Source organism: Lacerta agilis, chromosome 14 (genome assembly GCF_009819535.1).
Source record: "Lacerta agilis isolate rLacAgi1 chromosome 14, rLacAgi1.pri, whole genome shotgun sequence".
Classification (NCBI taxonomy): Eukaryota; Metazoa; Chordata; class Lepidosauria; order Squamata; family Lacertidae; genus Lacerta; species Lacerta agilis.
This window is the reverse complement of record NC_046325.1, coordinates 20,978,600-21,000,850: the sequence shown is the minus strand read 5'-3', so window position 1 is coordinate 21,000,850 and position 22,251 is coordinate 20,978,600. Positions and strand designations below refer to the sequence as shown.

The 22,251-nt window shown below is 43.8% G+C and overlaps 1 protein-coding gene and 1 pseudogene across 1 annotated transcript; one reads left to right on the top strand and one right to left on the bottom strand.

Moving 5' to 3' along the window:
* The first annotated feature begins 1,314 nt into the window (after positions 1-1,314).
* LOC117057633 (serine protease 27-like) lies at positions 1,315-12,724 on the top strand. Its single transcript, XM_033168474.1, has 6 exons — positions 1,315-1,369; positions 2,558-2,584; positions 6,383-6,548; positions 8,391-8,668; positions 10,196-10,377; positions 12,001-12,724. Exons 1-6 carry the CDS (start codon positions 1,315-1,317, stop codon positions 12,283-12,285), a joined length of 993 nt encoding a protein of 330 aa, XP_033024365.1. The 3' UTR covers positions 12,286-12,724.
* A 2,577-nt stretch (positions 12,725-15,301) lies between these two features.
* LOC117057632 lies at positions 15,302-21,911 on the bottom strand (annotated as a pseudogene).
* Between the last annotated feature and the right edge of the window lie 340 nt (positions 21,912-22,251).

Below are 22,251 nucleotides of genomic sequence, written 5' to 3'. Positions count from 1 at the left end.
AGCTATCAAACTTTAGAAATACAACTTTCCCTAAAAGTTTCTACAATTTTGGCCACCGTTGTAGGTTTATTTGATGTCTAATTTTGTATTATTATTATTATTATTATTATTATTATTATTATTATTATTATTATTATTATTATTATTATTATTATTAAAATTTGTATACCACCTTCATCCAAAGACCACAACATAAAAATATAAAATAAGAACAAAAAATACATAGTAAAACAAAAATTATTAAGCCCCCCATCACATTTAATAGGACATAGAATGTAAACTCAGGGGTTGCATAACTAGAATGGATTTTATCATATTAAAAGTAGTTTTCACTTACCAGTAACTATTGCAGCAGTTGTATAAGGGATTACTATTAAGATGGGAATGTAATGGAAATCAATAAGATTTGGGAACACAGGAACAAAATAAATAATCAAACCATCTATTCTAGCACACGGGGGTGCCCACCTAAATTATATAATTTGGTGGTATTTGAATGATTTGTATTAGGAATTGTATTATAATTTGCCATTGTTATAATGAGGCTATTATTGGATTATTGTAATTGAAAACTAATAAAAAATATTAACCAAAAAAAGTAGTTTTCACATAAGCATGAATGTTTCTTTATAATGAACAATACTATTGTTTGTTTTATTTTCCTGTAACATTTGATATCAACTTGGAAACAAATTAATAAAATGTGTTAAAATGACACAACATAACATAAACTCCCTCAGGTACCCGGTTCCCAAGCCATAGAAAGGCCTTTCAAGCTGAGTACTTAGAATTGTGTTTGGAAACAAATTAAGTCTGTGTATTTCTTGAAGGGGAAATTTCATGTGCAGATTTCTCTCTCTCTCACACACACACCCTTAATGACAAACTGTGCCAGTGGAAGTTTTCTGTCCCATGTGCAACTGTAAGCAGAGGTGAACCCCAGTTCTCCTTTGCTTCTTGCAGTTCTATATACATACCCTTTTCAGATTTCTCGAAATCCACCTGCCTCTTCTCCATTTCCAGAGAGATGGATATGGGGATTGCTGTGGTTAGGATAGCTTGTCTTCCTGCTGAGTAGGCAGCTGGGCTGGCCCTACTGAGTAGCTGTGGGTGGAGTGTGGAGGACAATACCTAACAGGTCAGATCCACCTCTTTGGCAGCTTCCCTGGTACCTGGGATGCCAAGAGGCTGCTCCTTTTCTCTCTCCTGTGTACCATTCCTGTCAAAGGGGCACGTGGCCTCAGCATCCCAGCACAGCACACTTTTTTCTGCTCTCCCTTCTCTGGTTGGCATCAGGGCAGCTGCTGCTGGACCATGCAGAGTCTTTGCTGCTCTCAGCTTCTGCTTCTGCTGCTTCTGCTGCTGAGAGGTGAGTGGTGGCCGGGAGGGATGTGTTTGTACATGTCACAGGTGGGAAGAGTCCTTGGTCTTTTGCCTGAAGAAGATTGCCTGCTTGCCTGGCCCTTCAGTTCCTGCCTTTGGGAGGAAAAAGCCTGGGTTCTATGGGAGGGGAATGTGTGTGTGTGTGTGTGTGTGTGTGTGTGTGTCTAATGGGGAGGTAGAGTGATTGGGGAGCAAGGATGATTTGAGAGGACAATGGGTCACAAGAAGGGACTTAGGAGATTGGACTCCTGGGTTCTGTCTGAAGATGGGGGTTAGATGAAGATCCCCCCAGTGGGTTAGACCAGGGCAGTCTGGGAGCTGGGAAGTCTAAATTATATTATCAGTTCTAAATATGGTTGTTGTTGTTATCATTAATATTATTAATTTGATTTATTACTTGCCTTTCACTATACGGTCCCAGGGAGGGTGGAAGCAATTTAAAATTCATTACGAAAAACAGTTTAAAACAAATTATCCTTTTGGGGCTACTGTGCCTTTTTATCTACTACACAGCTGGCAAAAGTTCAACAGGTGTAGCTTTTCTTCAGGTAAGGAGGCATCATGACGCAGAAGATTTCGTCTGTATGATTTCTGTCTGCCATGTAGTTTGCAAACCAGGAGCCCAGCCAGAATACAGGGAGCAATCCTAAATCTGGGAGGTGTGTGCGTGCGTCGTGCACACTCGGGTGTACCCTAGAGTTTGGAATCAGGAGGGATCTTGATTTTCTGCCTCATAGCCATTAAATGCTCAACATTTTGGATTTTCCTTCTATCGTATGATATTCTGGTAAAAAACATTCAGCTGGACAGAAACAGTTTGTACCTCTGCAGGTCCTGGGGGAGTTTTGAGTTACCTTTCTGCTCGCATTTCTGTAATGGAATGCTGTGGAGATTGAAGTTGCTGGTTATCTCACCTTAGAAACAGATCCATTGCATTGCTGAACAAGAAATCTCATTTAGGCACTCCTCTGTAGCTTTTCTTAGCCTGGACATGCTATGCTCCAGACACAGCCACATTTTCTCCACTGGCCAGGCTTGGCTTTCCCATGTGCTCATTATAGAAATGTGCTTGGTGAGTCAACGCAAAGCCTGACTGTTTGAGCACTCTGTCTTCTGAAGCCCATAGTCTCTTTCTCTGCTCTTCTGACTGCATATTTTCTTCTTCTTTTTACAGGTGCTGAAAACGCTGCAGCTCAAAAAGGTGAGAAAAGAATAGTCAGACCTAATAATAGGATGGTAACTCGCTTGGGTTGGGAGGGGATAGAAAAGTTAAGGGTCATGTAGAAAGTGATGTACAACTTAAAACAGTCACATGGTTTATCCCTATTGACCTTTGGTTCTAGTTCTTTTGCCTTCTTCTGTTTTCCCTCTGTTGAATTATATATTCTAAGCTCCTTGGGGCAAGGACTAGCCTTTCTGTAGTCTGTAAAACATTATGTGTACAGATCTCTTTCCCTCGACACACACTTCATTTAAGGTGGTGGGGCAGGTTACATCAAGAGAAGAACAAATTATAAATAAAATATAGCATATAAACATATTTATTATTATGTTTTATTCAGTGTTTCCCCCCCTAGAAAAATAGGTACTCACTATGAAGTTGTTACAGTAAGTGTCACACTTTTTAACAACAAAAAGAGGTGCCAGTACTGTGTACCGTTGAGTACCCCCTGGGGAAAAAGCACCTGTTTTCTTCTTCTCCCCCCCTAACCTCCTTCCCTGCTTTGTGTAATGACTCTTGCCTGATGAAGAGTTCTGGAAAACTTTATCTAGTATCAACAGGGATATTCCTAACTACCCGAATCTCCTCCTCATTTTTTTTCTCTCTCTCTACTTTTTAAAAGGGAAGACTATGGTGGATACAGTCAATGGCAACTAGCATCCCAGCTCCACCAGTTAGCATAGTTGCATGTACTTCATTCTAAACAATGGGAAGGAAACATATGCATAAGAAAACAGGTTGAAACTCTGCACTGGGTTCCTCACCATCCACATACAATTGGTTTTCCTCCATGGAGACCCATCTCTCTCTCTCTCTCTCTCTCTCTCTCTCTCTCTCTCTCTCTCTCTCACACACACACACACACACACACACACCCCTCCCATAAACAGAAGGGGAATCAGGAGGGGTTGTGTGTGGATGTTGTGTAGCTTATGGGTGCATTAGGTGAATATGTCTGAGAGCACATATAATACCCAATGGGAGAAGTAGAATATGTTTTCCCCATGAGCTCCTAATCACCCGTATTTTCCTATGAAATCCCCTTATTTACATACCTGACACTGTGTGTGATCTAATATTTACCGCACACCTCCATTAAATGATTCAGTCTACACCTATTCGCCCACGTACCTTCCACATCTCTCTCTCTCTCTCTCTGTCTTTTCCCACAACAGCCATGATTTTGTTTTGTGTTTTGCATAATTTGTTTTGCGTTAATTACTTGCAGTCAGAAACCACCCTGCCCTTTAGACTTTGGACAGGTGCCAACATGTGTAAAAATTTAAGACATGAAAGACTTGTACCAAACAACCAGACAAAATTGCCTTATTAAAACACCTTCTGTAAGATGCTCGGGTTCTGTTTACAGTGAGTCCCCAGCGGAAGAGGATTCCAAACAATCAGATAAAATTGCCTTATTAAAACATCTTCTGGAGGATGCTTGGGCTCTGGTTATGGTGAGTCCCCAGCGGAAGAGAATTCCATAGCTATGGAACAGTGACTAAAAACATCCGCCTACATTACTACTGTATGTGGTTCCCAACTGGTGCAGAGAGGCAACGTTTAAAATGTTTTTGTGTGCATTGTAAATATAATGATTGGACCCATGGTCATTTATTCCATCTCCAATCCATCCATCTGTCCATCACTCATAAACATGGGATGTGGGTGGCACTGTGGTCTAAACCACTGAGCCTCTTGGGCTTGCCGATCAGAAGGTTGGTGGTTCGAATCCCCGTGATGGGATAAGCTCCCGTTGCTCTGTCCCAGCTCCTGCCAACCTAGCAGTTCGAAAGCATGCCAGTGTAAGTACAGGGTACCTCGGGTTACAGACACTTCAGGTTACAGACGCTTCAGGTTACAGATTTTGCTAACCCAGAAATAGTACCTCGGGTTAAGAACTTTGCTTCAGGATGAGAACAGAAATCAAGTGCTGGCAGCGCGGTGGCAGCGGGAGGCCTCAATAGCTAAAGTGGTACCTCAGGTTAAGAACAGTTTCAGGTTAAGAACGGACCTCCAGAATGAATCAAGTACTTAACCCGAGGTACCACTGTAGATAAATAGGTACTGCTGTGGTGGGAAGGTAAACGGCGTTTCCATGTGGTATGGTTTCCATCACAGTCTTCTGTTGAGCCAGAAGCAGTTTAGTCATGTTGGCCACATGACCCGGAAAGCTGTCTGCGGACAAACATCAGCTCCCTCAGCCTGAAGCGAGATAAGCACACACCCTATAGTCGTCTTTGACTGGACTTAACCATCCTGGTGTCCTTTACCTTTACCTTTACCTCATACTCATACTTCTACAACATTTTTCATCTATATATAAAATTCTTCCTGTTCATTAATTCCCCCATTCTTTCCCATGCACACACATTCATTTTCCTCTATGTTTGTCTAGCTTTCTCTCTCCCTCTTCCTTGCACTCTTCCTTCATCTGTTCCTCTTTCCGCTCATCCAATATCTATCTAATTACAGATATCACTACTCATATCTAATTGCAGATATTACTACTCATATCTGTCTAATTGTTGTGCTATATACACATTATGATTGATTTGGCTTTGCCAACAGTGTTTCATTACCTGAAGTGAAAAAGAATTGCACGTCTGCAAGGTTATTCTGATTAAATTTTGGAAAAAATATATACAGTGGTACCTCGGGTTAAGTACGCTTCAGGTTAAGAACTCCGCTTAAGAACAGAAATCGTGCTCTGGCGGTGCAGCGGCAGCAGGAGGTCCCATTAGCTAAAGTGGTGCTTCAGGTTAAGTACATTTCAGGTGAAGAACGGACTTCCAGAACGAATTAAGTACTTAACCCGAGGTACCACTGTATGTGAAAAATGCATTCTATCTTATCATTCTCTCATCAATGGCACTGGTGCGGTAGCTAATTTTTAGACTGATGACTTAAAGGTCTTATGCGGGGCCCCCTCTTCAGATGATAATGTGTATGACCTCAGTTACATCAAAAATTGCTAAGCCAGCCCCACTGTGATCAGAGACCTCACCTGCTTAGGGCTGGGGCTGGGCTTCTGCTCCAAAGTCCAGGGGGTTAGTCTTGACATAGTGAAGTGGGACTGCGCTGCTCACCCAGACGTCCTGCCCTGATGCCATCACTGATTGGGGATTAAGAATTCTGTGCCAATTGGCAATGCCTCCCCTTTACTTTGGTTGGTTTGCAGTTCCCAAGAAACACCTGATCTTGTTGTGTGTATGTGTGAACATGGGTTTAATGCATCCAACAACATACCTACCCTTTAAAATACCTACCCTTTAAAATTTAAAGGCACCAACAGGGAGCCCCATTGACAAAGGAACAACCAGGAGCTCACTTAAAATTTCCAATTGCTCTTTGGTAGCAGCATGCTTACCTGTCCCACACTCAAGGTAAAGTATGACAGCAGGTGTGGGACAGGTGGGTGTGGTTGCGGGGAACGACCTGACAGGCCAAAGGGGGACCTGTGCTATTCCCATGTCCTGGAGGTTCCCCAATGCTGCTTGAAAAATGGCAATAATATTTCAGTTACAGGTAGGTAGCCATGTTGGTCTGCCGTAGTGAAAACAAAACAAAATAAAATAAAAAATCCTTCCAGTAGCACCTTAGAGACCAACTAAGTTTGTTCTTGGTATTAGCTTACATGTGCATGCACACTTCTTCAGATATTTGAAATAATATTTCAAGGCAACATTGTGTGGCTTGCATGTGATATGGAGTGGCAATGAACACATTTACGCGGTGGGGTTCACACCTCTGCTCTTCCATCTGTTTTTCCTGCAGCCTGTGGCCGACCCATAGTGCACTCCCCTCGGATCGTTGGGGGGCAGAAGGCCGAGGAAGGTGAATGGCCATGGCAGGTCAGCATACGAGAAAACAGGCTACATGTGTGTGGTGGAAGCCTCATCTCACCCCAGTGGGTGGTGACAGCTGCTCATTGTTTTGAAGGGTGAGTAGAAAATGTCTTTTGTCTTTTACAAAGGGATGGGTTCACAATTTGATTCAGTACTAGATGGAAGGAGAGACAGACAGAATCGGGGTCAGGGTCAGTGGCCCAACCGCATGTTGCCAAATACCAAAATGGCACAATAATTTGTAAGCTGGGATTTCCAAATTGAAACCAGTAGGACTTACTTTCTTATGTCCCGTTGATTTGAATGGCTTTACCCTAGGCAAGACCAAAGCTGGATCCAGCCTGCAATCTTTTGTGAACCAGAAATATTGTTTCTGATAAGAAACAGTTTCTGGGATTGGTTATGAGGATCTCTTTTAATCAGTGCTCAGTAAAAAAAGAATTGAGGTGCCAGTACTCGTATCTTGAAAAAAAATGCTGGTTTCTATGGGCAGCAAAAAAGAGGTGGCTGTGCAGCACTGATGTTAATTACTGAGTAAGTAAACAGTATCAAGTGCAAATTGTTGTTATATAGTACGTCAACAAAGTACAGAGTTATCTCTACCATGCTGCCAAACCGGATCAACTTTTCCTTGATTGTTTGGTGTTTAAATGGTTCTTAGGCTTATGCTTTATATGTTGTGGTGTAATGGTTCAAGCAGCTGCTAAGACAAGCAGTCCAAATATCAATTTAGCTAAGAACTTGATGGATAAGCCAGTGATTCCCTCAGCCTTGGCCTCTTGTCTACCTCAAAGGGTTGTTTTAAGCTTTACTGGGAGAATGTATGCAAAGCGCTTTTATAAAGCATTTTATGAATGCTAAGTACTCTTCAAGTTCTTCAAAAAAAAAAAAACATGCACTCATTGAATACACCTTTGACTGGTGAATTACCATACTCATAAAGACCATATATCATAAGGACCCACCTTATTTTTGTGATTGTAAGTTGTTTCAAACTGTTTATAATATTGTGTTTTAATGTTGCGACCCACCCTGGGACCATAGGGTGCAGGGTGGGCAATATATAAACAAACAAATAAGCAATTGTTTCATTTTCAGCCGAATCTCTACACATTTATTTGCAAGTAAATCTCACTGAAATCATTGGGACTTGGTTCTGAGTCAACTTGACTGGGATCAAGCAGGCATAAATGTTTTCCAGCATATAAAGTGTTTTACTATTATACAAAGGAATTTCAGAAATAGACTGGAAAGAGAAGTGGCTGAATTGCAACTAATCACCAAACTTAAAACCATGGAGAAACCTGGTCTGAACAAAGACATTGGATTCTTATCTCATTATACATGACAAAGCTATCTTTAGCCATCTTACCCCTTGCCTTTCCCTGTAAGACCCTGTAAAAATTGCAGTCGTTATCAGCTGATCACCCATTCCCACCACCCTTCTGAGTAATACCCCTCCCCACCCCCTCACTATATTTAAGGGTCTGGTGACTTCCATTTCAGTGTATCTGAAGAAGTGTGCATGCACACAAAAGCTCATACCAAGAACAAACTTAGTTGGTCTCTAAGGTGCTACTGGAAAGAATTTTTTTATTTTATTTTGTTTTGACTATGTTTTGTTTTGACAACACGGCTACCTACCTGTAACTGTTGTAGCCATGTTGGTCTGCCGTAGTTGAAACAAAATAATCCCCCCCTTCAAGTAGCACTTTAGAGACCAATTAAGTTTGTTATTGGTATGAGCTTTATTTTTGTTTTTTTGTTTTTGCTATTATTAATCCATCCTAGCCTCACAACCACATGTGAGATGGATTAGGCTGAACAGTAGTGTCTTTCCAAAGGCTTAACAAAGTAACCTCTTAACTGAGGAATGCATCAAGCTCAGGCCTTCTCCCTGCAGATGGCACTGATTTTTTCCTTGACTCCCACCACAGGTCGCTGAATCCATTCCGGTACCGAATTCACCTGGGAGAATATGAGCTCCCCAAACCAGCACACACCATGGTCCCAGCTGCTGTTAGCCAGATCATAGTGCACCCGTATTATGCTGGAGATGGGCTCAGTGCTGACATTGCACTGGTACGGCTGGAGGAGCCGGTGAATTTCTCTCGGACCATTTTGCCCATCTGCTTGCCCAATGCTTCAGACCCCGATTCCTTCCCTGTGGGGATGTCATGCTGGGTCACTGGCTGGGGTGACCTCTACCCAGAAGGTAAGCATGAATCTGCTCATTCCGGGGTGTATTTATAGGAGGTGGTGTTGCTTCGGAGGTTGGCTGCTGGTGGTGGAGGATTATTGGATGGAACAGAGCGGGGAGTGCAGGATGTGTTAGGAACTAGTTTTGAAACAGGAAACTGGATGAACAAAATGTAATAGTCTCAATTGTAAAATCATAACCAAGAAGGTGGAACTAGGGGCCAGGACACCTACTCTTTTTGGCAGTTGGATATTGACAAATTGCTTTTTGTAAGGGGGAGGGGCGATTTCACATATAGGGAACCTCAAGGTGACAAATGTTGTCCTCCAGGGTCGGATCTACACTCATGGTTTTTAACGTTAAGGAAGGGTTAAGGAATTGTTTTGATAATGTAGATGGACACATAATGTTGTACTTTTTACGTTCATAGTGCATTATTGCCTCATCTTTTTTATTGATTACTCTTTAATTGTTTTATGCTGCTATATCAGTGACAGATCTGCTGTATGTGCAGATAACAAAGGACACGGAGGGAGGATTAAAATGTGACACCAGAGGGTGGAGCAGAGCAACCAGCAGCAGGGAAAGAAACAGCGTTTGGGAAAATGGTGTGGCCGGGTATTACAGTCATACCTCGGGTTGCGTTCGCTGCTAGTTGCGTTCGCTACAGGTTATGAACGTGCCGAACCCAGAAGTACTGGAACAGGTTACTTCCAGATTTCGGTGCGCACACATGCGCAGAAGCACAAAATGACGTCACGAGCATGCACAGAAGCACACCACACACATGCGCAGACATGGCGCTTCAGGTTGTGGACCTTTCAGGTTGCGAACGGGGCTCCAGAACGGATCCTGTTCGCAACCAGAAGTACCACTGTACTTACATTTGACCAAAAAAGAGGGAAGAAACATTTTAATTACAGTAACAAGGATGCCCTGTGACGTTGTAGAATGACAAATCTAATATCGTTCTAATAGGGGGAAATAACATTAAACAGGTCAGTGTACATACAGCCCAGATATCTCTGTCTGGCTCTCAGGACCCACCCCAGCCACATGCCCTCTGGAGTCACAGCCTTCACCTTCCCTGCATTGCACTTTCCTTTAGTGTTATTGCCTGGCTGGAATATGTTCTCAGACTTTGTTAATGCTTCTTACTTGCCTGAGTGCAGGCTAGAGAGGGATGTTTCAGTTTGAAGAAACTAGCCTGCCATACAAAGGGAAAATTCAGCTTTGCACCCTCTGCCCACTTTTGCATGTGTTCCCTCTCGCCATCTTGGAGGTGGCCTCAAAGGGAATGTGGCCCTTGGGGGGAATAAGATTCCCCACCCTGGGGTTCAGGGAGTCCTTCTGGTCGAACTCTTATATGTACAGAATCATTTAAGAACTTCTTGGGGAAGTGATGTCTCACTTGGATTGTATCCAAAGGTGATCAGCTGGACAGAGCTGTGCTCTGAATCAGGCAAGGAAGGATGTCAGCAACAGAGCTAATCTGGAAGTGCTGTTGAATATATGCCCAACATCTCACTTTTCTTGTACCAGCCCCCTTCCTCACTCGGATCCTGCAGGAGCTGGAGGTACCAATCCTAGACGTTGACAAGTGTGACCAAATGTACCACAATGACTCCAGTTCTGACACTGACACTGTGCCAAAGGGCTACAAGCTGATCTATGATGACATGATCTGCGCTGGGTACCCGGAAGGAAAGAAGGACTCCTGCCAGGTAAGATTTGTCAACCAGCCAATGGATCAAGGGCAGAAGATCCCATATTTGTGTATTCCGATGGTGGGGGTGCGTGGGTTTGTGTGTAAAAGAATGCTGTTAGTATGTGTTATGTTTGCTCTCAGATCACCCCTCATTAAGCCAGTCCTTATTTATTTAAAGAATTGAGACCTCATCCTTTAGCCAAGTAGTAGGGCAGTCCCTGCTCTCAGGATTAGAATCCAAAAGACATAACACACAAGGAAAAAGGGATGGGGAGGGTGGAAGGGAAAGAGAGATCTGGGAAGAGAGCAAGAAGACAATGTTAGGGCCAAGAGGACAGGGCTGCTCAGGTCTTCTTTCAGATAGGCAACTTGATGGCAGTTGGAATACTCTATTTCTGGCTGACGCTGCATTTCTTTTTTTTCTTTTAAATCCCATTTATTACACGTGTAACTAATCCCTTCCTCCAGGAAGTTTATGTAGGCCTTGCCCCCTTTGTCAGTTTTATCTGCACAAGACACCTGTCAGTTCAGGGGAGGGAGGCGACTTGCCCAGGGGTCAGCCAGGTAGCTGCAATGCTGAGCAGATCTTTGAACTTGAGTTGCCCTAGATAAATCCCAGCACACTAGCTCCACTGCAACACATTGGCTTTTATGCTTCAAATGACACCATTATTAATAATTTCCACCCCTCCTTTTCATTTTTTTAGGATTAGTATGCACTCACCCATCTTTGTTGTGGTAGGTTTTCATTAGTAAGCTGCAAGACAGGATGGAGCTGCTCCCCTTACAGTAATTAAGAAGCAGTAGGTTTTCTGTGCTGCCCTTGCAGGCCCAAGCACAGTAAAGTAGGGAGGGGACAAGTAGCCAACAGCCAAAAGCCAGATGTTGAGATAAATTAATGCCACAACTTTTTATTGGTTACAGAGAAATAAGTTTGGCATAAACATGAGGCAAGGATCTGTTAACTGAGAAGCTCAAGTGCTGGTCAATGTGCCATCCATTGGACAGTGAGGGGTTGCGCTCAGGTGCTGTGGAGGATGATATCCTGTCACTAATGTTGGAGTAAGATTCAACTGCAAGTCCAGTTGGTTTCTGTACATGGAATGGGCACAAGGTGTCGTCTTGTCCTTCACCTCAGGTTAAACATGTAGTTAGAACTGTAGAGTTGGAAGAGACCTCAAGGGTCATCAAGTCCCACCTCCTGCAATGCAGAAATCTCAACTAAAGCATCCATGACAGATGCCCATCCAATCTCTACTGAGAAACCTCCAATGAAGGAGGGTTCACAACCTCTCTAGCAAATCTATTCCATTGTCAAACAGCTCTTACTGTCAGAAAGTTCTTTTCCTGGTGTCTAATCAGAATCTCCTTTCTTGTAACTTGTTGCCATTGGTTCGAGTCCCACCCTCCAGAACAAGAGAAAACAAGCTTGCTCCCTCTTCCATGTGACAGCCCTTTAGATATTTGAAAATGGCTATCATATCTCCTCTCAGTCTCCTCTTCCCTGGGCTAAACATACCCAGCTCCTTCAACCGTTCCTCATAAGGCTCCTCATATGTGCAGCCCTGGCTTAACATATTTGAATGCTCGATTTTCTTTGCTTGAGTGTCCCCATTTCCTAACGACTTTCTCCTTCCAGGGTGACTCTGGGGGGCCTCTGTCCTGCAAGCTGAACGACACTTGGTTCCTGGCTGGAGTGGTGAGCTTTGGGTTGGGTTGTTCGCAGCCCAACCGCCCTGGAGTCCACACCCGGGTCACCTCCTACGTGGACTGGATTCAACGCACCATGGCAAAGAACACCCCCTCCAGTGGTGGTGCCCGTCTCTCAAGTGCCAGCCCTGCTCTCCTCTTGACTCTCCTTCTCCTGGGCCCTTTTGCCCTGCTGAGGCACTGCTGTTCCGCTACCAGCTGGAAGTGCAATTAAAAATGGAGGTTCCACATGACACTTAATATCATATTATATTCTCCCACTTAAACACTGCATTTCCTGTGCCCAAAGACAAGCCCGTAAGGATGCTCACTCACCCCCATCCAGGACCTGTTCTTAAGAGGACACACTTAATATGGCAGCCTGGTGTTGCTTTATCTAAATAATTAAAACCATCTGCCCCACTCTTCTCCCATGCAAAACCTGCTCTTTTAATGATAGATCAGAACAAATGGCAATTTGGGTTAAACTCGAATTGCTGTTTGCTCCAATTAAGTACTAAAGAGTGGCTTTACCTAGGAGGAAGCAGTGGGACAAAAGGAAGTGTTGAGAAGCCCTGAGATAGGAAACATGTAAAAGCTACACAACACCTATTTTAACATAATTATACTCAGTGCAATTTTTCTAGAAAAAGAGGTGCTGGAACTTACCATGAACACCTTCCTTGTTCTCTTATAATGGCGCCCACCTGACAGGTGCCAAAACTGAGTTCCGTCTGAAAAAAAGAGCCCTGACTAAAACTGCTAGGAGAGTTCTACATATCTAGACTGAAGAGCTGGATATAAATTTTATAATAAAATAATTGTACCCCATTTCCCCCTTGCTACTATAGTCATGAAAATAGGAAAAAAGGGAAGGGTTTGCACCCTAAAATAGGCTTTCGGGCAGCACAAATGAACACAAAGCTTTGGTGTCTGTTTGTATGGGAATACATTATGTATTATTATTATTATTATTAGTCAATGATTATGATAATAGCAAGTGATACATTTCCACACAACAGACACCCCAGCATTGTGATTAACCCGGTGCTTCTTCTCCAGCTCCTCCAATGATGTCCCTTATATCAATCCATGCAGGCATAGCCACTAAACAGGTTCGCACATTTGTAAGAGGGCTTGAAAATACACTTGCCTACATGGGACCTGCAATGAAGCCAAAAAAAAGAACGAGGAGTGACGGAGCAGGGCTGACTCTTCACTTCTTGTTACACAACAGCAGCTGTGCCTGAGTCTATAAAAGGGCTCCTGAAAGTGTCATCTTCCTTTTAGAAAAAAATGTATGTTTATTAATTGTTGAGAATACAACTGTAAAAAGCCAATGAGATGTACAAATAAAACCCAATGATGTTGATAATAGCAAGTGATACATTCCCACACAACAGACACCCCAGCATTGTGATTAACCCTATGCTTCTCCAGCTCCGCCAATGATGTCCCTTATGTCAATCCATGCCAGCATAGCTATGAATGAATCAGAAGCGGGGAGATTTGAGCCCTGTTTATCCAGAAGGACCTGAGACACTGGCGGAGGAAGAGAAGTGCAGGGGGAGCGCACCGCCCCCGGCAGCGTGATCCCGGTGGGGTGCTATCGTGGTTCTCCCCCTGCCTGTGCTGGGTGCCACACCCCCACAGGCGGTGTGCCACACCCCTGCGGGCAGCGTGCCACACCCTCGGGATGCATGCCAGCGCCGCCCCCACCTGCTCTGTGGCCCCCCCGGTGCCAGAGTATGAAGCTCCGCCACTGACCTGAGATGCAGTGGAGTTTGTGTGCAAGGCAACATTCTGGCCCAGACAGGTTCAGGATGCAACAGAACAAGGCAAGTTAGACTGTCTATGACATTAGTGTCGTCTCACATCGAATATAACTGATCTGTGCAAAAGACTCTATGAACAGAATGCAGAGATGCTGTATGCACTTTTGGAACCCAAGGAAATCTTTAATAAAAACAATTAAACACAAAACAAGGCACTTTAGGAATCTGGAGGGAATGATGATACAACCCGGCTCAATTTTTGCTCAAGCGAGAAATAAAGGTGGTAGGTTTGAGAAGGCGAAATAGAGGAACTCAGCCAGGACGTTATCTTATGAAAGGATGTCCTTACTTGCAAGATAAGCTCCTTTCTCTTCTCTATGCTGAGCCAAGCTGAACTAATCGGAAAAAAATTATTTTCATTTTCATTAGTTCGGAGGAGACTCGGGGAATTCCACAATGCTGCCCAGTGCTCTAGATTAGTTGATGATCCAAGAATGGCTTCTTAATCAGATAAACTGGTTTACAGCACCCCCTTGTGCTCAAAATGATTTTGGCACATTTCGAAAGTTGCTACTTTAGGGCTTGTCCACACTTGCGTTTGCTCAGTATCTAGAAAGCACAAGTCCAAGAGGTTTTCCACTTGTCCCATGCTTTCATTTCTCCCACCACTGAGTCAGAAAAAGTGTTGGGGCTTAACCACACTTACCTTTTGCTCCACTCCGCAGATGGGGGCCGCCTCTTCCCCCTCTGCGAGGCCCACTGAGGTGCTTTGGTGCATTCCTTTGAGATCACCAGGGTGCCTTGTGGTCAAAGGGACACGCCTGTGTGAAGGCCCCATTAACAGATCTCCCCTTGGAGAGCTGATGAGGGGGAATGGATTTTGCTCTGTTGCAATATTAAAGCTTTCTGCCTCCACCCATTGTCACCCCTTGTATGTGTAAATAAATCCACACCTTTATTGCTTTATTTAATTATTGCATCTATAGTCTTACCTTGGAAGTCAAACCGAATCCATTCTGGAAGTCCGTTCGACTTCCAAAACATTTGGAAACCAAAGCGTGGCTTCTGACTGGCTGCAGCAAGCTCCTGCAGCCAATCGGAAGCCATGGAAGCCCTGTTGGATGTTCAGCTTCCAAAAGAATGTCCGAAAACCGGAACACTCACTTCCGAGTTTCAATCGTTCAGGAGCCGATTTGTTTGGGAGCCAAGGCGTTTGACTTCCAAGGTATATCTTATTTATACCTACTGGGGCAAGGCTGGGAAACCTCTTGCCCTGCAGATGCTGCTGCACTGAAAAAGTAAAAGAAGAAGGCTATAACTGAGAAGCTGAGATGAGTGCAAAATATTGTATTTAAGAGTTTCTACACACCTCCTGGGTGTGAAAACTCCAAAAATAACGAAGGGGCCATGACCGAAAAGATTATATAAAAAGTATCTATCAGTTTTAGACAGACTGCAAGATATTCAGCTGATTTCTCAGCCGATCTCCATGCCTACTTTGAACTGCCATTTGCTGTTAAAGATCCTTTGGAGGGCAGCCTTCACCTCCCTGTTCCTCAGAGTGTAGATGAGAGGGTTGCAAAGGGGAATGATGACCGTGTAGAAAAGAGAGAGGAACTTGTCGATCTTCACAGAGTCAGGGGTCTTGGGGAGGAAGTACACAAGCGTTGCAGAGCCATAGAAGAGACAGACCACGGTTACGTGAGATGAACAGGTGGAAAAGGCCTTCTGGCGTCCTGTGGCTGATGGCATGCGAAGTATAGCCCTGGTGATGTACACATAGGAAGCCAAGATGACTACAAATGGTCCCACAACAAAGACCACATCCTCAATATAGCTCGTCAGCTCATTGGCGTAGAGATCCGCACATGCCAGGCTGAGTACTGGTGGGATGTCGCAGAAGAAGTGGTCCATCTCATTGGAGCCACAGAAAGGTAGGGAGAAGATGAGTCCGATTTGCACCAGTTGCATTGGGAGACTGAGGGCAAATGAGCCAATCACCAGCCCTACCCGCACTTTATGGCTCATGATTGTCATGTAGCGGAGAGGCAGGCAAATGGCAAGATAGCGGTCATAGGCCATGGCCGCCAGTAGGAAGCACTCGGTCCCACCCAGAAAAAGCAGGAAAAACATCTGTGAGGCACAGGCTGGAATGGAAATGGAGCGCTGCCCAGTGGCCAGGTTGGCCATCATCTTGGGAAGAGTGACAGAGGTGTAACACAACTCTAGCCCCGATAAGCTTCTCAGAAAAAAGTACATTGGAGTTTGAAGGGCAGGGTCCCATGTTGTCACGGCCATGATCAGACCGTTGCCTAGTAGGATAGTCAGATAGACGGTCAGGAAGGTGAAGAAGAGGAGGGCAGGGTACTTATGGTATCCCAGCAACACAAACTCAGTCACAGCGCTCTGGTTCCCCCAGTGTCTGGCCAGGTCAACATCCATCTACAGAAGAACAGAGGCAAGATATGTATGCTGGGAGGCTGCCGCATCCTGAAATGTGATGAAGATCTCGCTCTGTCCAGGCTGTCTGTCATGCAAACACAGACAAACACATATGCTTGCCTAGAGTATGCTACTAGCTGAATCTGACATACCCTGGTGTCCTTCAGATCCCTCTCTTTACCCTGATGTGTCAAAAGCCAATATAAAATGGCTTTAAGATTGCCTGAGCCTTGCCACTTGGATGCAAACTCTATCCTAAAATATACCAACAACTTATAGCTGCTACCACATACTGAATTAATAGAGCAGTAGGATCTTAATATTTTTGATGTGGCAGGAAGACTATGGCCATGTACTGAGACCTCACTCTGCCCAATCTGTCTTTCATTTTTGAGGTGGTAAGAATATAGGAGGTTCAACCTTTCATAAACTCCAGTTTAATGGCTGGATGAAACTTCTGGCTTCAGGATGCTTTCTAGTAGCAAGTGCTTGTATTTTAGAAAGAAGAAGAAGAAAGGCACATCTACTCACACCTGTGCACTTCTTTGCTGACTCAATTTAAATGAAATAATTATGTCAGGGATGGGATGGAAAGAAACCACTCTCACATGAGTAATTACTTCAGCTGATCTCGATTCCCCTCATTCCAATGCACTTGGTTTTCTTCCATAAGAATAAACGATTCACAGGACAGTTGCATTTATCTCTGGATCTAGCTCTAGGTGTTCTTAATTTGGGATGATTGATGATGGATTGTGGGAAGAATCCTAAAATGGGGTGACTATAATTCTAACAAGAAAGTGGGTAAGTGAATGAATGAATGAATTTATTTTTACGGTCACAGACCAACTCACTAAATCAACAATACAAAAGTAATACATTAAAATTTGCACAACAATAACATACACGTATATACACATATACAGCAGCATTTAAAATATATAGATTAGAATCGGGGCATTTAAAATATTGCCTTAAAATTGCCATTTAGGGTTCTGTTCATAGCGATAACACCGCTTGTTCTCTGAGCCTCATGGCTGCTACACAGTATTTCGCTACTTTCAGGGTAATCTCAGGGTCCCTGTCTTCTACAAGGCATTTAAGGCATAGGAATTCATTTGAAGAATTTTGTAAGACTGGGGAAATAAAAACACGGCGTATGTCATTGTAAAAGCGGCAACGTAATAAAACATGAGTAACAGATTCTACCTCCGGCAGGCCACAGGGGCAGAGTCGTTCCGCGTATGGTTTACCTGCAAATCTTCCCTGCAGTAAGGCAGATGGTAATACATTAAATCTAGCAAGGGTAAACGCCCATCTATATTTGGGTATTTGTAATTTTGTCAAATACTTTGCTGGAGAAAATCCTCTCCCATTGTCCCTTATAGCTAGATGTTTGTTCATCTCACTCATATGACGTTGGAGTTCCATATCTCAGACTCGTTGGCGAATGGTTGCTCTTGCTTTCTTGTATCCTGTAGCCAACAAGACCTGAGGCGAGAATCCCAAGTCTCTTAGCTTTCCATACAGAGTGACTTTCCATTTGGATTGGAAAGCGTCCAAAAGGGTTAAGGGTGCCAATCCAACAGGAAAGAAAATAAGTTTCAGCCAGTAATGAATCTTCAGAATCCATATCCGGACACTGACAGGGATTTGCCCTACCTCCAAGTGAACCGCTATATTGGATACACAAGAAGGGATCCCTAGCAAACAGTGGTAGAACTTAGTTTGAAATGATTACAGGGGATCAGAGTTTGAAAAGCTGCAAATCTGTGAGCCAAAGGTCAGTTGTGCTAGTATTTTTGCAGCAAACACCTGAGAGGCTGCTGGAATATATTGTCCTCCTCTCCCATAGAAAAATCTTATGGTAGCTTTAGTAGATCTTTGGACATTTGCAATGATGTTTTTAACCTGATAAATCCATGACCCCCTTTCCTGGAACGTTATACCCAGGTATTTAAAAGTTGCTACTTGTTCAATAGGGTGATAAGTGGGTGAGTGATGCTCATACCAAATGTTTCAGCTGGCAATGAAACACAACCAGCCCTTTAAAAAACAAAACAAAAAAACTATCCTATTTTTTCATTATTGAAATCAGGAATGGGGACCCTGTGGCTAGAGATGGGTAAAAACTGACAAATTTTGTTTCTCACAGTTTCATTTTTCCAATCTTAAGCTCAGTTCTTATCTACCAGTCATCTATCTATCTCATGAAAATTCACCAGCATTTTAAGGGGAATTTTCACCAAACATGTACATTTTGTATTCAATTTTGCCTGATACACACTTCTTCAAAGCTATTAGGTGTAATGGAATACAGTTTCACTAATATATGGATTATATATGGATTATTATGTACACTTTACCCCAGTATATAGATTTTTGTAGATATTACTTTGGTAGAGGACTGCCATGCAAAATTTGGAAAGTGTGAATTTTGAAGGATAACTGTTTTGGCTCATGTATTGTTTGGGAAAGTGAGAAGCATGTAGGTTTGCCCATAAATACAAACTGAATTGAATTCTGTCTCCCACCCCCGCCACCCCCACCCCTTCCTGTGGCCCTTCAGATTTTGCTGGGCTCTAGCTCACATCAGCCCCAGCCAGCATGACCAATGGTCAGAAATGTTGGGAACTAGTGTCCAGCAACATCTGGAAAGCCACAGGAAAGCCCTCATCCCTAGGTTAGATTCCACAAGACAGGACTTCTCTGATAACATACAGAGTTGGTTCATCCAATGAAAGTGATTGGCAGTAGGTTCGTAAAGATAAGAGGCAGTTCTTCTTCACTCAAAATCAACTTATCTTGATGGCAAAGTTTTAACTGATGAAATTGAGTGACAGGCTGAAGTTGCCAGAATGCCTTGAATACCCACAAAAAAAGAGTCCTCAATTCCCAAACTCCCTAGAAGAAATCACCTCACCTTACCTCCTCACAATGCAAGGATAATTCAGATCCCGAAGAGCTGAATACATTCATGAGTGATCATATATCAATGAGCAACATAAATTGTTTCAGGTACTCATTCCTCCGTGCTCTGGCTGCTTCACCTTTCCTGCAAAGCTCTCCTCCGCATTTCAACATGTAACTCAAATAAAATTCTGGTCCACCACCTACTATCCTAGGCTACATTTTCTATTTCCACATTCATTATTCTTACCAACCTGATTTGGGTTCTCTTCCCTTGAGGTGTGTTCCCTAACTAACCCTACTGAATTGGCATAGGGAAGGAAGAACATTTACCGGCTTTGCAGCTGAGGTGCCGCTGTGCTAAGCGCTGGGTTAGTTTCTCCTGTAAGAACCAGGGCAGGAAGCCTCTACCTGTGTCCTTGCCTAGCAACCACACTTTCCCATGGTATATATAGAGTTGCCATTCACATGCATGATGGAAGAGGAAGGTGGCTGTGGGGACTCCCACAGGAGCAAATGTGCTAATCATGCTAAACATTGGAAATACAGTTTGTGTTGAGAACATGTAGGGATGTAAAAATCCTAGGTGTTTGGTCTCATTGTCACCGGCTCCTTTAGCAGAATCACTATTCTGCACCAACTTAGCATGGAACATAGTGTGATCATAGGGCTGGCTCTGTTGTTATGGAGAGTGGATGTCCCACCCAGGCCTCCAATGTGATGTTACGATATTGGAAATGTGAATATCCCCAGAGGGTTCCTGGCAGAATTGTTGGAAGACAGTGTGGCGTGTGCCATGTACTGGTCCCAGGTATGCAGTTCTCCAACAACAACAAAATATTAAAAAGTGCATTTTATGGGAGTGTGTGCATATAATATAGTGCATATAATTGTCAGCATTTCACTCCTCCATTGCTTGATATGTAATTGTTACATCACATGTCTGTGTTTACTTTCCAGGCTTGGAAAGTGTGAGAATGGAAGTCAGTCTTATCTCTTCCGCTCTATTGCACTTTTGTCTTTTTTCTCTCTCTCTCTTGGAGAAGAAAGGAGAGAGTCACCATGATTGCTTTGTCCTGTATATATTGCTTAATAAATACTTAGAATGCACACACCAAAGCTCCACTTCGTTTCTGCTATACTGTGCTGAGTGAGCATGCACATAGTCTTCTGATATGTGTTACTGGTGCGTGCCAGGACTGAAGATTTATGGACGTCCCGGGCTGTGCTGCATTAGGAAGATGCCCAGAGAGGTTTGTGAACAAAAATGGACATTAGAGGAAATTGCTTGAAATATGTGTGAATTAGACAAAACCTCTTACAAAAATACATATATTAGAAATAAGCTGAAAAATCTGTATGAATTTTCACTGGAATTTCTAAACAAAGACATTGCCAACGGATGTTGAAATTGAACTTGACTGGAAAAAGAAGAAACTGAGAGAAACTGAAATCGACAGATTTATACATCCACAAATAAAACCCAATGATGTTGATAATAGCAAGTGATACATTCCCACACAACAGACACCCCAGCATTGTGATTAACCCTATGCTTCTCCAGCTCCGCCAATGATGTCCCTTATGTCAATCCATGCCAGCATAGCTATGAATGAATCAGAAGAGGGGAGATCTGAGCCCTGTTTATCCAGAAGGACCTGAGACACTGGCGGAGGAAGAGAAGTGCAGGGGGAGGGCACCACCCCCGGCAGCGTGATCTCGGTGGGGTGCCATCGTGTTCTCTCCCCCTGCCTGTGCTGGGCGCCACGCCCCCACAGGCGGCATGCCACGCCCTCAGGGTGTGCGTCATATCCCTGTGGGCAGCGTGCCACACCCCCAGGATGCACGGCACACCCCCGGGATGCGTGCCAGCCCCACCCCCACCTGCTCTGTGCCCCCCCACCCCGGTGCCAGAGTATGAAGCACTGCCACTGATCTGAAATGCAGTGGAGGAGTGTGTGCAAGGCAACATTCTGCCCCAGACAGGTTCAGGATGCAACAGAACAAGGCAAGTTAGACTGTCTATGACATTAGTGTTGTCTCACATAGAATACAACTGATCTGCGCAAAGGACTCTATGAACGGAATGCAGAGATGCTGTATGCACTTTTGGAACCCAAGGAAATCTTTAATAAAAACAATTAAACACAAAACAAGGCACTTTAGGAATCTGGAGGGAATGATGATACAACCCGGCTCAATTTTTGCTCAAGCGAGAAATAAAGGTGGTAGGTTTGAGAATGCGAAATAGAGGAACTCAGCCAGGACGTTATCTTATGAAAGGATGTCCTTACTTGCAAGATAAGCCCCTTTCTCTTCTCTATGCTGAGCCAAGCTGAACTAATCGGAACAGATTATTTTCATTTTCATTAGTTCGGAGGAGACTCGGGGAATTCCACAATGCTGCCCAGTGCTCTAGATCAGTTGACGATCCAAGAATGGCTTCTTAATCAGATACCTGTAAACTGGTTTACAGCACCCCCTTGTGCTCAAAATGATTTCAGCACATTTCGAAAAGTTGCTACCAGTACTCTAGGGCTTGTCTACACTTGCGTTTGTTCAGTATCTAGAAAGCACGAGTCCAAAAGGTTTTCCACTTGTCCCATGCTTTCATTTCTCCCACCACTGAGTCAGAAAAAGTGTTAGGGCTTAACCACACTTACCTTTGCACCACTCCGCAGATGGTGGCCGCCTCTTCCCCCTCTGCGAGGCCCACTGAGGTGCTTTGGTGCATTCCTTTGAGATCACCAGGGTGCCTTCTTGTCAAAGGGACACGCCTGTGTGAAGGCCCCATTGGAGATCTGATGAGGGGGAATGGATTTTGCTGTGTTGCAATATTAAAGCTTCCTGCCTCCACCCATTGTCACCCCTTGTATGTGTAAATAAATCCACACCTTTATTGCTTTATTTAATTATTGCATCTATAGTCTTACCTTGGAAGTCAAACAGAATCCATTCTGGAAGTCCGTTCGACTTCCAAAACATTTGGAAACCAAAGCGTGGCTTCTGACTGGCTGCAGCAAGCTCCTGCAGCCAATCGGAAGCCGTGGAAGCCCTGCTGGATGTTCAGCTTC

Excerpts from the sequence above, each read along its gene's own strand:
- LOC117057633 (XM_033168474.1), top strand. The coding sequence starts at position 1,315 with ATGCAGAGTCTTTGCTGCTCTCAGCTTCTGCTTCTGCTGCTTCTGCTG. Across the intron at positions 2,585-6,382 it reads AAACGCTGCAGCTCAAAAAG|CCTGTGGCCGACCCATAGTG; the intron begins GTGAGAAAAGAA and ends TTTTTCCTGCAG. Across the intron at positions 8,669-10,195 it reads GGGTGACCTCTACCCAGAAG|CCCCCTTCCTCACTCGGATC; the intron begins GTAAGCATGAAT and ends TTCTTGTACCAG.